The sequence below is a fragment of the Zeus faber genome (genome assembly GCF_960531495.2).
Source record: "Zeus faber genome assembly, chromosome: 5".
NCBI lineage: Eukaryota > Metazoa > Chordata > Actinopteri > Zeiformes > Zeidae > Zeus > Zeus faber.
The window spans coordinates 5,087,371-5,100,876 of NC_137192.1; the positions used below are offsets into that span (position 1 = coordinate 5,087,371).

General features: G+C 42.9%; 1 protein-coding gene across 1 annotated transcript; it reads left to right on the forward strand.

The window, feature by feature from the left end:
- The first annotated feature begins 186 nt into the window (after window positions 1–186).
- On the forward strand, window positions 187–10,455 carry bin2b (bridging integrator 2b). The gene is made up of 12 exons (XM_080000422.1): window positions 187–550; window positions 1,972–2,052; window positions 2,681–2,735; window positions 5,418–5,512; window positions 5,638–5,733; window positions 6,161–6,268; window positions 6,466–6,551; window positions 6,655–6,730; window positions 6,823–6,905; window positions 7,357–8,179; window positions 8,569–8,661; window positions 8,866–10,455. The coding sequence occupies exons 1-12, from the start codon at window positions 458–460 to the stop codon at window positions 8,965–8,967; spliced, it is 1,791 nt and encodes a 596-aa protein (XP_079856548.1). The 5' UTR covers window positions 187–457; the 3' UTR covers window positions 8,968–10,455.
- Window positions 10,456–13,506: the final 3,051 nt, after the last annotated feature.

A 13,506-nucleotide genomic window follows, 5' to 3' on the forward strand; every position in this document is an offset into this window, starting at 1 on the left:
GGTTCGATTAACACGTGTAGTAGTATTTGTTTTTAAGTCCCGTTGAAAAAAAAACCAAAAAAAAAAAAACTTCCGTGACGTCATTCATAACTCTAACGGAAACGAAGAGTCGTCACACACACACACACACACAGTCACAGAGTCACAGAGTCACAGAGACCAAGCCCGAATTTTCAGAACCTCAAGTAAAGCGAACAAGTTGGAACACGAGGAGAATGTTGCTGGCAAACTATGTCAGTCTGACGTTGGTCCAAAGAGACTGAAACGCCACTCAGCAGAAGTTGTGCGTGTGTGTGTGTGTGTGTGTGTGCGTGTGCGTGTGCGTGTGCGTGTGTGTGTGTGTGCGTGCGTGCGTGCGTTCCACCCCACCCCATCTCTCCCCTATCAGACACACTCCAACCACTCGGCGCAGCGGCAGTTTCACAAGAGGCAGAGGAAGAAGAAGGTCAGAGTCAGGATGGCAGAGAACAAGATGGGTCCGAACCTCCAGGCTGGAGCCGGATTCCTGGCCAAACGGGTCCAGAAGTCCTTGAATCGAGCACAAGAGAAGGTGAGAGCCACAATATCCCGGTCCCCCCTTTTCCCCCCTTTTCCCCCCAAATTTATTGTGACGTTAATGTCTGTGTCTATTGTTAGTCAAAATTCGTGTTTTTTTTTTACGACACCCCGTGTTTTACTGTTGATTATGCCGTCAATCAGTTTGTCACCGCAGGTGTTCGTTGTCTCAAAAACATACCAGGGACACTTTCGGGGAGGATTAATAAAAAGTGTGCTGTCTTTCTTTACGTGTCATTAAGATGTCAGGGCGTGTGCTACCCGAACCAAGTGGGTTTTTTTGGGGTAGGGGATAAGTAATAACCAAAATTGTAATAATAACCCACGGCATTTTGTTCTTTTTACGCTGAACGTCTTCCGTTGGGAATTGGTGATGCAAGATCGAACGATTCGTTCGTAGCGAACGAAACTGAAGTGACTCAGGCGTCGGGAGTCGCTCTGGCGAAAGAGTGAATCATCGACTCTCAGACTGAAAACAGCCGCTGAGAATGACCTTTAAGTCTGAGGCAGCTAAGCCAAAGGCATTTGGCGTAAATCATTTTGAATTTGCATTGCGCCAAAATAAATCTTTTGACAGAAGTTAACTTCTAATGTCATTCACACAAACTATTTTTTGACAGAATTAAAGGCTGCCCCTGGCTTCCCCATTCACAGCTCCGAGCTGACTGACACTTGTTCATCTTTCAGGATGTCCTCCCTCGCTCACCGTGATTTACTCTCAACTGAATATAACGAACGAAGCACCAGAGAATCGAATGACTCTTTTTATCGAGTGACCCTTCAAGAACCGAATCAGGTCTAAACTTTTGTTACCTCTCCAGTTTATTAGGGAGAGTCTTTGATATTGCCATTCACATCAAGTATTCACCTGTAGGATACAATGTGTGGTTATTTTTTTTGTCTCTTTGGACGTTTACCTGAATGGGTCGTTGTTTACCCCTTTGAATCGGCAGACTAATATAATGTCATGGACTTTCCCTCAGGCACCATCTAAACAGTTATTAACCCACTTACAGTACAGCTGCTCGTAGAAACAAAAGCTGCCACTTCCTGGCTGCGCAGTTCCTCTTGCTTGCTACAGACTCATCCGTTTGCGGTTTCACTAGTTTCATTTAAATGCTTGACACTAAATGCAACGTGCTTGTATGTACTTTTCAGCTCAAAGCTCGTAGGCCTGTCGAAAGTTCTAGAAATCCATGGACGTGTATCATGGAAAGTGGAAGTCACTGATAATCTAAGGAGATTATTAGTGATAATCAGATTTTATAGACCAAACTGTCTCTTCTGATCTCCAAAACAGTTGCAAGCACAGTGGAATGTGTCCATGTATGTTGTATGCTATGCAACCCACTACACCATGTAATGGGCGGTGACATAGTTGCAAACTTTGAAGAAATGGGGTTTCTTTTGAAACAGGTTCTTCAGAAGCTGGGGAAAACGATGGAGACGAAGGATGAACAGTTTGAACAGTGTTCCCAGAGCGTCAACAAACAACAGGTACAACCAGCAGCCTGACGTGAGAGCCTTTCTCTCCCATATCGTACCTTTCAGTCATGCTCTGCGCAATTCTCGCTCTCTGCTTATAAAGTCAAAATATCCTTATCAAGTCCTGAATTTCACCGAGCGTCGGCTTGGTCTTCAAAACTGTGTTTTTGTCTCGTGCTGTTCTTGGCCACGGTGAGACCTGCTGCTCAAGGTCAAGATGATTGGTGCAAGGATGGCCCCTAGTTTTGTCTCCTCTAGACGAGTGTTTTAGCGAGTATTAAAGTACAGTATGAGGCCGAGCTGCAAATTACTTTCTTCTCATTCAGCAAATTGGATATAATCTGATAAAAGCATCTCCGCCTAACAACAAGACTTGAATTTCTAAACCAAACAAATGCTCCTAATAGTGTGTGTGTGTGTGTGTGTGTGTGTGTGTGTGTGTGTGTGTGTGTGTGTGTGTGTGTGTGTGTGTGTGTGTGTGTGGGTGTGTGGGTGTGTGTGTGTGTGTGTGTGTGTGTGTGTGAATAACACTAAAGGGAGCGACACAAGGCTGACTAGTAATTTACAAGGATGGTCATCATGGAACCCAACTATAGCTAATCTCAAATCCCTGCCTTTTGTTTGTTTCCCCCACACCCAGAGCGATGGAGTCAGGTTATTCAAAGACGTCAAGAACTACTACACAGCAGTTAAAGGTAGGCCAGTGACACATCGAACAATACAGCACAATAGATAGCGATATCAGTGCATGCGTCGAAAGAACTGGGAGTAAGATTTGCAGCTGTGCCATTGATAATTCTGCTGACCACGTACGTTACTATTTCCTGAAATGTTTGAAACCTTACTTTTTTTTTGCCCAGTCCAGCAAAGAGGAGAGGGAAGTGAATGTTATCTGTTTTTAGAGGCCGTGTCCAAGCTGCTGCCGCCCTATTTTGCAATTCACTGAAATAAGAGATGGCAGTTTTTACTTTTCAAATGTATTTTCTTCTCGGTTGACCGCCTTTCGCTGCTACATTGCACGTGTACGTGGGTGGCCACAGCCAGGAAGCCAGTGTTGTTTTGACCTTTCTCAACATATACTGTAGGTGCAGACTCCTAGCCACAAAGTCCCACGGTAGTAGTACTGCACCGTTGGCACCCATGCCAGGTCGACATCAACCACAGCTGACCACAAGCCCAGCTGCCCTGTCTGCTTCTCCTGTTTATTCAGAAAAGTGTCGTGTCATTCAAATTGGTGGTAATTAAGGGTCCAGCCTGTTATTGCTCTGCCTTTTTTATTATTTTTAGTCTTGACGTTTTTAGGACTGAAAGTATCTGAAACATGTATCATGGATGAGGTCTCTTTAGAACGGGGACGTTTCAGGTGTCTTGTCGTTCGAGTTTGATCAATATTGATCTTCATTTGGAGCAAAAATCTGTGTAAAACGGTCATAATTTAATTAGTTTAAGGAGCGGGGCGCTTTGTGACATCATCATCCAAAGTTATTTATTAGTCCAAGATTCGTCTCTCGGAAGTCATTCCCCTCCAGGCACTTGCGAGTGCGACGTCTAGACAAACAACTTGAGCTGGTGTTGCCTTTAAAGCAAACTTGGAAAACTGTAACACGTGCAGCATTTTACAAAACATGCCACACAAATAGCCAATCGAGCAGAGAAACTACCATGTGACATGAACAGCCAGTTGTACAGCAGTCCCACCAGCGCTTCCTCCCACCTCTCCCCGGCGGCAGGCAGCGGGGATGAGCGCAAATTAGCGAAAAACCGACAATATTTGATCGATATCACAGACGCGGTCCAATGCATTTCGCCAAAATAGGTCCAACCCAAGTATCTGGAACACAATATTAACAGAATCGAAGCAATACAGTTAAGGTGTTGTTTAAACTGGTATGTCACAAGGATCTCTTGGTTTAAATTTCATCCAAATCGATCCACATACGGAGCAGATATTAGTGAAAAACCGAACAATTTTGACTGAAAAAATTTAGCTGGTCTTGCTTAACTGACATGCACTATTTGTAAACAAAATGAATGAGATGAGATTTACAGTAAGAGGCTTTAGGACGTCATTGTGTGTGTGTGTGTGTGTGTGTGTGTGTGTGTGTGTGTGTGTGTGTGTGTGTGTGTGTGTGTGTGTGTGTGTGTGTGTGTGTGTGTGTGTGTGTGTGTGTGTGTGTGTGTGTGTGTATGTATATATGTATATATGTATGTATGTATGTATGTATATATATATATATATATATATATATATATATATATATATATATATATATATTAGTATGTATGTGTGGCTTCTTACCTGGTAGATCTGGTCAGACCTGGTCAGTAGATCTATTCGATTGATATGTATCTCCGTGGTCCCTATTACTTTGCCAGATTAATGAAAAATACAAGAAGTAGTCCACAATCCACTGGAATGTGCATCTGAGAAAAACAGAAGCTGTAAATTGGTAACTACTCACAGAAATACTGCAACGTTTTTCTTATTCTATGTAAACATAACTTGCTGAAAATGTAATCCAAGAAAAAAAGTGAACAATTAAATTCCTACCTTTGACAATATATCAAATGTAACAATATTTAAAATGTAACATTTCACATTCAAACAAGAATTTTAAAATACAGAAAGCCATAGCAATAAGTGACCCTTGTGAAACAATCCATTATGTCTAATGGTAATCGCTTCTTTAGAGCATTATCATTTTCAATAAGTGAAAACAAAGAAAATCAAATCTTATGATAGTGAAAGAACTGCAATTTGTACAGTTATTATTTAAGACATGACTGGTTATCTGTTTAAAATTATTTACAATTATCACAAATGAAATATGTTGGAAGTTGGGCTACTGAAGTTGACATACCAGCAGCATCAAATGTACTAGGTGTACATATATTCACATATAGTCAAAACAAATAGTTGAAGTATTGGACATTAAAGCCACAATTTAAAAAATAGAAACAGCAATTTACTTGAAACATACCAATGACTGTCATTATGAAGTTGTTACATGTGTTCAATGTCGATCAAATTTGGTTGGTTTTCCGCTAATTTCTGCTCCGTATGCGAATCGATTTGGATGAATCTTCAACCAAATTCCTAATTACTCTACTATTTAGAACTGTTATTTACTTATGTCACATTACAACTTAAAATCAATGATTGACATCTGGTTGAAATGGAAATGCTTCGTACGTGATGACATGAAAGTTGAATTTGTGGAATTACATGGATGTAACTACCTTATGTTTATAAGTTCAGTAGATTTCGCTGCATTACAAAAAATGTAACACGTACCTAAAAGGAATAAACTGGACCCTGTGTGTTGCTGCCTGCAGCTGTATTATTATTATACAATTTCCTCTGCTTCTTTTTGCAGCGATGCACGAGTCGTCCAAGCGCCTATCCCACACGCTGAAAGATGTCTACGAGTCGGACTGGAACGGAGGAGAAGACCTGTCTGTTATTATTGAAGTAAGTGTGTGTGTGTGTGTGTGTGTGTGTGTGTGTGTGTGTGTGTGTGTGTGTGTGTGTGTGTGTTCTCTTGGTCTTCATGAGCTCCGTTAAAGTGACCAAGCACCGTAAACCCTCCCTCTTAGAGTCAGGACCTGCTGTGGAATGACTACGAGGAGAAGCTGTCTGATCAGATTGTCCGCACCATGGAGAACTACACTAGCCAGTTTCCTGAGGTCAAGGTAAAGCCAACTGCTTCCTTACGCAGGCAAAAACTAAAAAACGATTAAGGCCAGGAAACTCATAAAAGCCAAGTCCACTCCCTCTGGCTTTAAACCTTTCTCCTATTGTTTACATTGTTTTGAATCTAAAATGCTACTTTAAGAGTGTCATGTTGCCAATTGCTTACGCCCTGTGACGTTTGCAACGCAATGCAAGATAACAAAAAGTAAGCTCCAGTTGAAATACATTGAGCTCAAGGTAAAAAATGTAAAATTTGAATAGGCAGCAATGGGTATAAGTGAGATGAACTAAGGCTTAATCACATTTAGACTGTAACAGTTCAGCCATTTTTACTACCTTGACAGAAGATAGCTGTGATTTAAATCCCGATCAAATCCAAACATATAGATGAACATCATATGAATATCCCCCTTCCTTCCCTCTCAGGAGAGAGTGGCCAAACGCGGGCGCAAACTTGTGGACTACGATTCTGCGCGTCACCACTTGGAGGCGATCCAGAGTGCCAAGAAAAAAGATGACGGCAAGGTGTCCAAGGTACTGCGTGTGTCACGAAACTTGCATTAATGCTATGTCTGGATTGGGTTATCCATAACACACTGTTTAAGTATTGCATATTGAAACACAGTTTGAATGATGAGATTTAACTTCTCCTGTCCCCGGTCCAATCTACTTTTTTTTTTTTTTTTTTTTTTTTTTTTTGTTTTTTTGGGTTGTTTTTTTTATAAACACAGGCGGAGGAAGAGTTCAACAAAGCCCAGAACGTCTTTGAGGAAATAAACAATGAGCTGAGAGAGGAGCTGCCTGTTCTCTATCAGAGGTACAGTTTCATAAACATGACGTCCCGTCCATGAATTCAGTTGAGATACCATAGATGTGTCTTGGAATATTTGGTCACATTTGGTCCCCCCCCCCCCCAATAGCCGGATAGGTTGCTATGTGACCGTGTTCCAAAACATATCCAACCTGAGGGACGTCTTCTACAAGGAAATGAGCGTGGTAAGATATGCAAGCGATGCAGTTGTATCAATGAGATTTTATATAGTTTGGATAAACATGGGTTTTGTTTGTTTGTTTGTTTTTCATGTTAGTTGAACCGCGAGCTGTACAATGTGATGAAGAAACTGGAGACCCAGCACTCGGCAAAAGAGTTCATCATCAAGGGGCTCAACAGGTAGGCAGGTGGAGCACAGACCCAGAAGCATATTTATACAACGAGCGAAAACATGGAAACTACAGAAAATACACTTTGAATTAGAATTAAATGAATAGTACTGACATTTTGAAACTCTTCCCTTTTATTTATTTTTAACCGGTGTTGAGTCAGGGTTATCTGTATTGTAGAGTTCTTGCCGTAATGTTGAAAGTCCTTGAATTTCATGTTATATGTAATAATGCCAGAATGAACCCTGGTATTGGTACACACGATACTCCGCTCTTCTCCCTGGGTCAAGTCACTTCAAGTCACTTCTCTATTAAGAGTCCGATCCTTCAGCGCCAAATGTGTCTTATATAGAATTACTGTACTTCATGTTGAAATTTTGTGTTAAATCTGATCTTGTTTTGCGCTCTAGGCAGGAGGTGTCTAATCAGATGCTTTCGACTCTTTATCTATACCCTCACAGCGCCAAGTCCAAGAAGAGGAAGTCGCTGATCATCTCCAACCCCATCCCCTGCAACACTGCATTCCCAGAAGACCACGTGTCCCTCTACTCGTCTGCCGCTGAAAACGGTAGCGAGGCCATGCCCACAGCTCCCGGCTCGTTCCCACCAAGCACCTCGGAGGGCGACGGCCTGGGGGAGGGCGACGGCCTGGGGGAGGGCGACGGCCTGGGGGAGGGCGACGGCCTGGGGGAGGGCGACGGCCTGGGGGAGGGCGACCGCCTGGGGGAGGGCGACCGCCTGCTGGAGGAGGCCGCCAGCGTTCCCTTCGAGGACGGCGCCTCGTTTGACTCAGATGAGCTTGGCTCCAGTGGCACCAACACTCCCAAGAGCCGGTTGAGTCACAGCACCGAGGAGGCGGAGCAGGGGCTGGAGGCGGAGCTTGGGTCGATCCAGTCGGACGACTCCGGTGTGGGGGTCCCGAAGTCGGAGGTTGAGGGGCAGAAGGCGGCGTGTCCTCCCGAGTTGCCGGAGAGCATCGCCGCCACCTCCTCCCAGAGTCCTGACCCGGAGGAGGTCACAGCTGCCGCACTGCCGCAGGCATCGCATCCGAAGATGAAGCCCCCGCCGATTCCTGCGCCACGCCTCTCCTTCCGCTCCACAGACAGACACGCCCTCCACTCTGGCAAGCGCAGCCAGGGGGAAGAAGATGGAGGAGGAGAAGAAGAAGAAGAAGAAGAAGAGGAGGTGGCGGCTGAGGAAGAAGGAACCTCATCAAACCCGGAGCCGCACGGATCAGAAACTGACTCCTCCCCCTCCCAGAATCCACCTGGTCTCCTTTTCAAGGTAAAACAATAACATAACGCATTAATTTTAACATGAATAAAAAACAACCTAGGGGTTTCACCACTAGAAGTTTGTTTAGTTGATTACAAATGGAGGCAGGAAATCCAACACAGGAAGTGATGACTTAAGTATATCCATGTTTGTAAGCAGCTTCTTAATTGCTATATTGTGATCTGTCTATTTTATGTAAAGCAATTTGAATTGCATTTGCTTTCCTGAAGAGTGCCCTATAAATGAAGTTTGATATTGATAAACAGTAACATGAGGAATGAGTGCAATTAAGCTTATTAATAGAAATATTATTTGTTGATAATTCGTTTTTTGTTTTCAACTGAGGTGGAAGAATTCCCCAATTTATTTTGAGGTATTTTTTACCTGCTTTCCACCAGGGGGTGGCGCTAGAGAAGCATGCTCCTGAAGAAGAAGGCCTGCTACGGTTTGACCAGGGAGATGTCATCCTGGTGCTCCAGGACTCCACAGAGGTTTGTGCTCTCCTTATTTGTAAAAGCTACGTACGCTTCTCACCATAAATCAGTGGTTTGTTTTGTATTGTTTTTGTTACTTTGCATGTTTTGTAATAGAACCTCAAATATGTGTATTTTGAGTGTAGAATTTTCAACATTCTTTTTTTTTTTTTTTTCTTTTCCCCCTTTTTTTTTTTTTTTTTACTTCTCATCTCAAACCAGGAAGGCATGCTGAAGGGGATCAGGGAGGAGACCTGGAACCAGCACAGGGATGTAGAAAACCACTCTGGGATCTTCATGGAGAAACTCATCCAGCTTGAATGAGGCAACATAATCCACACTCCCTGCCTCGAACCTCCCATGAAACTGTTTGTGATTCTCACACACACACACACACACACACACACACACACACACACACACACACACACACACACACTCTCTCTCTCAAAGTCAAAGGGAGTGAACACACATGTTTTGGGTGCAGAGGCTGTACAGACAGAGAAGAACAAGTCCCACATGCTTTTTCACATGCTGTGATGTCGAAACCTAACGGCATGGACCTTTTTATAAAGAAAAGAAAAAAAACTGTTTTGGAGCCTCATGGTTTCAATTGTTATCAAATGTTTGCTTTTTAGAAGTGTTGCAGTGTTATGTTATTTTGTTGTTCTTGTAGTTTTCCCCTGTGTCTGTGATACAAAAGAGTGCTGTGAAACAAAAAAAGAACACTTTTTTTTTCCTTTTGTTTTTAAGATCGGTAATAAAGTTGTAAGCTTCTTGCTGAAGTAAGACGTTTCTTACAGTCATTGCATGATTCGGTTGTGATATGATTGTTGATGTTGGTGGAGCCAGTTCGTTATCGTAATTGTTTTTTATTTATTATTTATTTTTTTAAATTGTCTCAAAACGACCTGCCCAAGCACAACAGAAGATGTCAGAAAGTGCCTGTCCGAGAAAGGCTTCGGCGAGTCCTAAACCATCATCATAATTGTAATCATGTCTTGAGAGAGCTGAAAAAGTGCCTCGGGGGTCATGCAGAAGTACAGCGCTCTGTCACCGTTCCTCCCGTTGGAATAAAATGGCTTCTCTCCTCCATTCCTGTCCAATGAAGTCACCCGTCATGAGACCGAGTCACAGAGAGCTCCGACATCTTGATTCCTTTGCATCAGGGTTGAAGTCAAGGAGTAACTTCCGGACAACGTTGGTATCATGGGGTTTCACGACCTTCAGTTCAAACTCTGGAGGTCACACTTGGTCACACGTCGAGAAATGCATACCCCTTTTCAAGTGCTTTATGTACATCGTTGTCTTTGAGTATGATTTATAATTTGATTTGCGTTCTACCCGCCCCACTGCCCCCATACATGGCATATTAATATAAATTGTTCTACATTTGCTTTTAGTTTAGCCCTCCCCGCCCTGACCAAGTCTTCCATAATTATCTATTTTATTGAGGCCTCAAAGGTTCATAAAAGTTGCTATTTAAACATATTTATCTGGATGGCGGATGTTTTTGTTAGTTTCGGAGCAATATGTTAAGTTATGAACAGAAGTACACACTTCCACTTCCAGGTTACACCAGGTGCATTATTATTGTTGTTTTTTCTTGAAACAGTAACAAAGTATTTTTTTTTTTTTGTCTTTCTCATTACCCCATTGCACAATACTGAAAAGGGCTATTCCTCTCGAGAAGATAGTATTTTCTGGATTCCGCTCCCAATATGAATAGAATGAATTGTTACTTTTTACTCAATGAGGGGCCTTTTCTGGGGAAAAAAACAAAACAATAAAACCCTCTCACAGCCCGGTTTACTCTGCTAGTCCTGTGCTGTTATACTTGTTTGCGTTGGGACTATTTCTTGCCCTCTCGCAAACGTTGCTGCTCTGATTTTTTTTCAGATCTATTGAACCGCCCATGGAGCTTCAACCGTGTTTAAAGTTTGATCTATCAAAGTACATTTTCTGCATTGCATGTACACCCATGTAACTCAATATTTGACGTTAATGTGCAAATACACGATGGCCTTTGAATGTTCATCCTTGCCAACGGGGGTGCACGGACAGGGGCGGGGGTGAAAGCCCACAGAGAAGGCTTGGGTTTTCGGAGACATAGACTATCAAGTAACGTGTCCAAAACATGCTGCTGTTCCTGATGGTTTTCCTAAGTAACGGCTGATGATGGATACAGGCAACATTTGAAAAGGGCACTTTTTTTGGCCAAGGCTAAAAGGAGCAGGGACGGTCACAATTTGACCGAACATTGGGTGGGATGTTGTTGTGATTGACATCACTTCCCCTGTCATCAAGTGGTCCCTTTCGAGCTCTGTAAATATCCAGACAGTGACATCAGTGAACCAAATGAAAAGCCCAGAGTGGTCTTGCGTTAGATGTCGGTAATCCTGCAGTGCACCGTGTGTGTGTGTGTGTGTTTGAGATCGAGATAAATATCCCTTTGTGTTTGTATTGTGTGATCGTCTTAGCACCTTTGTTGGAACACAGTACAGATAGGTGTGTGTGTGTGTTATAAATAGTAAGCGAGAAGTAAAAACTAATTTATAAGGGCACTTTTAGCCATGGAAGGGAATATTTACAAAAAAAATCCCCAATGCCTTCAGAACATCACAAGATGTCAAGGCGTAGGGTGAGTTCACCACAATGGAAAAACCCAAGTCAGTGTCAAAGGTATTTTTTCTTTTTTTTTACAAGTGTTCACTCTACTTTTCGAAATAATCGTAGCCGATGCAGAAATAACCATGTTTATTGTTCAGGCCTTTTTTTTTTTCTTTCTTCAAATTAGCCTGTTCGATGTAGGTGTAAACAGTGGCGCCTTTCCCCGCCTGTCTTTCGTTTCGCCACGCTCGCTGCGACTTGGCCCGCGCAGCGCAGAGTATTCTATTTTTCCACAGTTGCGCGCCAATTCTTTTCCTCTTCCCATTCCACACAACACCAGCGGAGAAACACCACTGCCATTGTACCGAGACCACACCGTTATCACCCCCAACAAAAGGCTCTAAAGTCCAATTGAGTCTTATGTCTTGGGAGACCTGATTGCTGCTTCTTGTATGAGGTCGTCGTCCAAGGTCCAACCAACTCCATTTTATTTGCTTAGACTGCAGTATCACCGCATGTTGTCTCTGGATAAAAGGGAACAATTTTCTTTTTTTTGGGGAATTAGCTTTTTGCCTGTCACTCGGATTAATACGATATGGTCAACACCAATTTCATCCCTGTGTCTAGCACCGTGATAGTGACGGGCTGCATACTAACTGCAGTATTTTTTGGGAGTATCTGTACTTTACTTTAGTTCATTTATTTCTGTTGACTTTTTCTTTTACTTAGCCACATTGAGCCCTAAAAAAGTATACATTTCCCCTGAACACCTTCAGTACTCCCTACAAAGTAAAATCGGAGAAGCCAGTTATCACAAGGTTCGTCTTTAGGGCCTTTCCGGCAAAGTGTAAACAAACACTCTCGAGCCCGTGTTCAGAGTTGCCAGGTCCACAGTTTTCCAGCGGAATTGGGCTACTTTCTAAGTGTCAAAGCGGGTCGGAGCAGGGAATGATGTCACATCCATCCTGTGTACAACAAGTTGGAAAACCAAGATGGACGCCTCCTTGTTGTGGTTGCTCTTTTGGAATACAGACAACTACAGAACAAATATGGGACCTGGGAATGTTGCGCTCCCCTGGGGGTCCACGAAGATGCCCATGTTCACATCCAAATAGACTTAATAAAGACAAACAGACAAACAAACAAACAATGTTAACATCACAGCTGTTCGTACAGCTTTCACCTACCTGGGTTGGTGAGGTTCTTCTGAATTTCCGAGCCATAAATCTGACATCAGGGGGCATTTCAGTTAACATTTCGGACTGGGAACTCCGGAATTCTGACTTCCCAGTTCAAATGAAATGCAGCATAAGCTCACAGCGGTGTTGTCGGGTCCACAGTTTTCCCATGGAATTGGGCTACTTTTGAAGTGTTGCTGCGGGTTGAATTTGTTGTCTGCGGGTTGGGTAGACCTATTTTGTATGCTACTCACATGAATAATATCTAGAAATAAAAAGAAAAAGAAAAAGAAATGGGGCTGGGGATGATGTATGGAACGAAACCGATCTGTGCGCACCACAATGATCTCCTTGGACTGGTTTTGGGATGGTTTTGATTGGCCATTACGCTGGTTGTGTCACACAGACCACAGCCTTTACTTTTACTTTTGATATTTAAGTACATTTAATATCAGCTACTTCAAGTTGTATTCCAATGAGTGCCTTTCACTTTTACTAGAGTCCTTTGTTAGTAAGATATCTGTGTGTGGCTTTCCTGTACTTTTTTCCACCACTGTAGCTGTGTAAGCAGCTAAAGCAGGGCTGCAGAGGGAAGCAGCTAGCCTCGCTTCCGTGAAATTCAGGTAATACTCCTTACAGCATCTTGAAAAGATTGGTTATTTAAACGTTATATTGTGTCTTTATGATGAGTAAAAAATGAAAACCTGCTAAATGAAAAGATCCTAGCTGTTGTAATGTAGCCACGTTTGTAGCTCTTTTTACCGATAACAATGTACCGTATCCATCTGCTGGGTTCAGTGATGATCAAGAAGTATCTCTTGAATAACACAGCTTTTTCGATGCCGGGGGCCATGTTTCCCTCGTTTCACTGGAGCTCGGTAGTTGCTTCCCTCTGCAGCCTTGTGTTAGGCTAACACAGTCAGCTGGCAGCCCATTGCTATCTTGGCACTGGACGCACAAGAGTGAAATTGATATTGACCTTGGTATTGAAGCTAGGCTAGTTCCCCTCAAAAAAAGCGACGTCTCCCTTCCACCACCTTTCCGGTTTCAGGCTGTAATTTGCACTCGTGAGCTC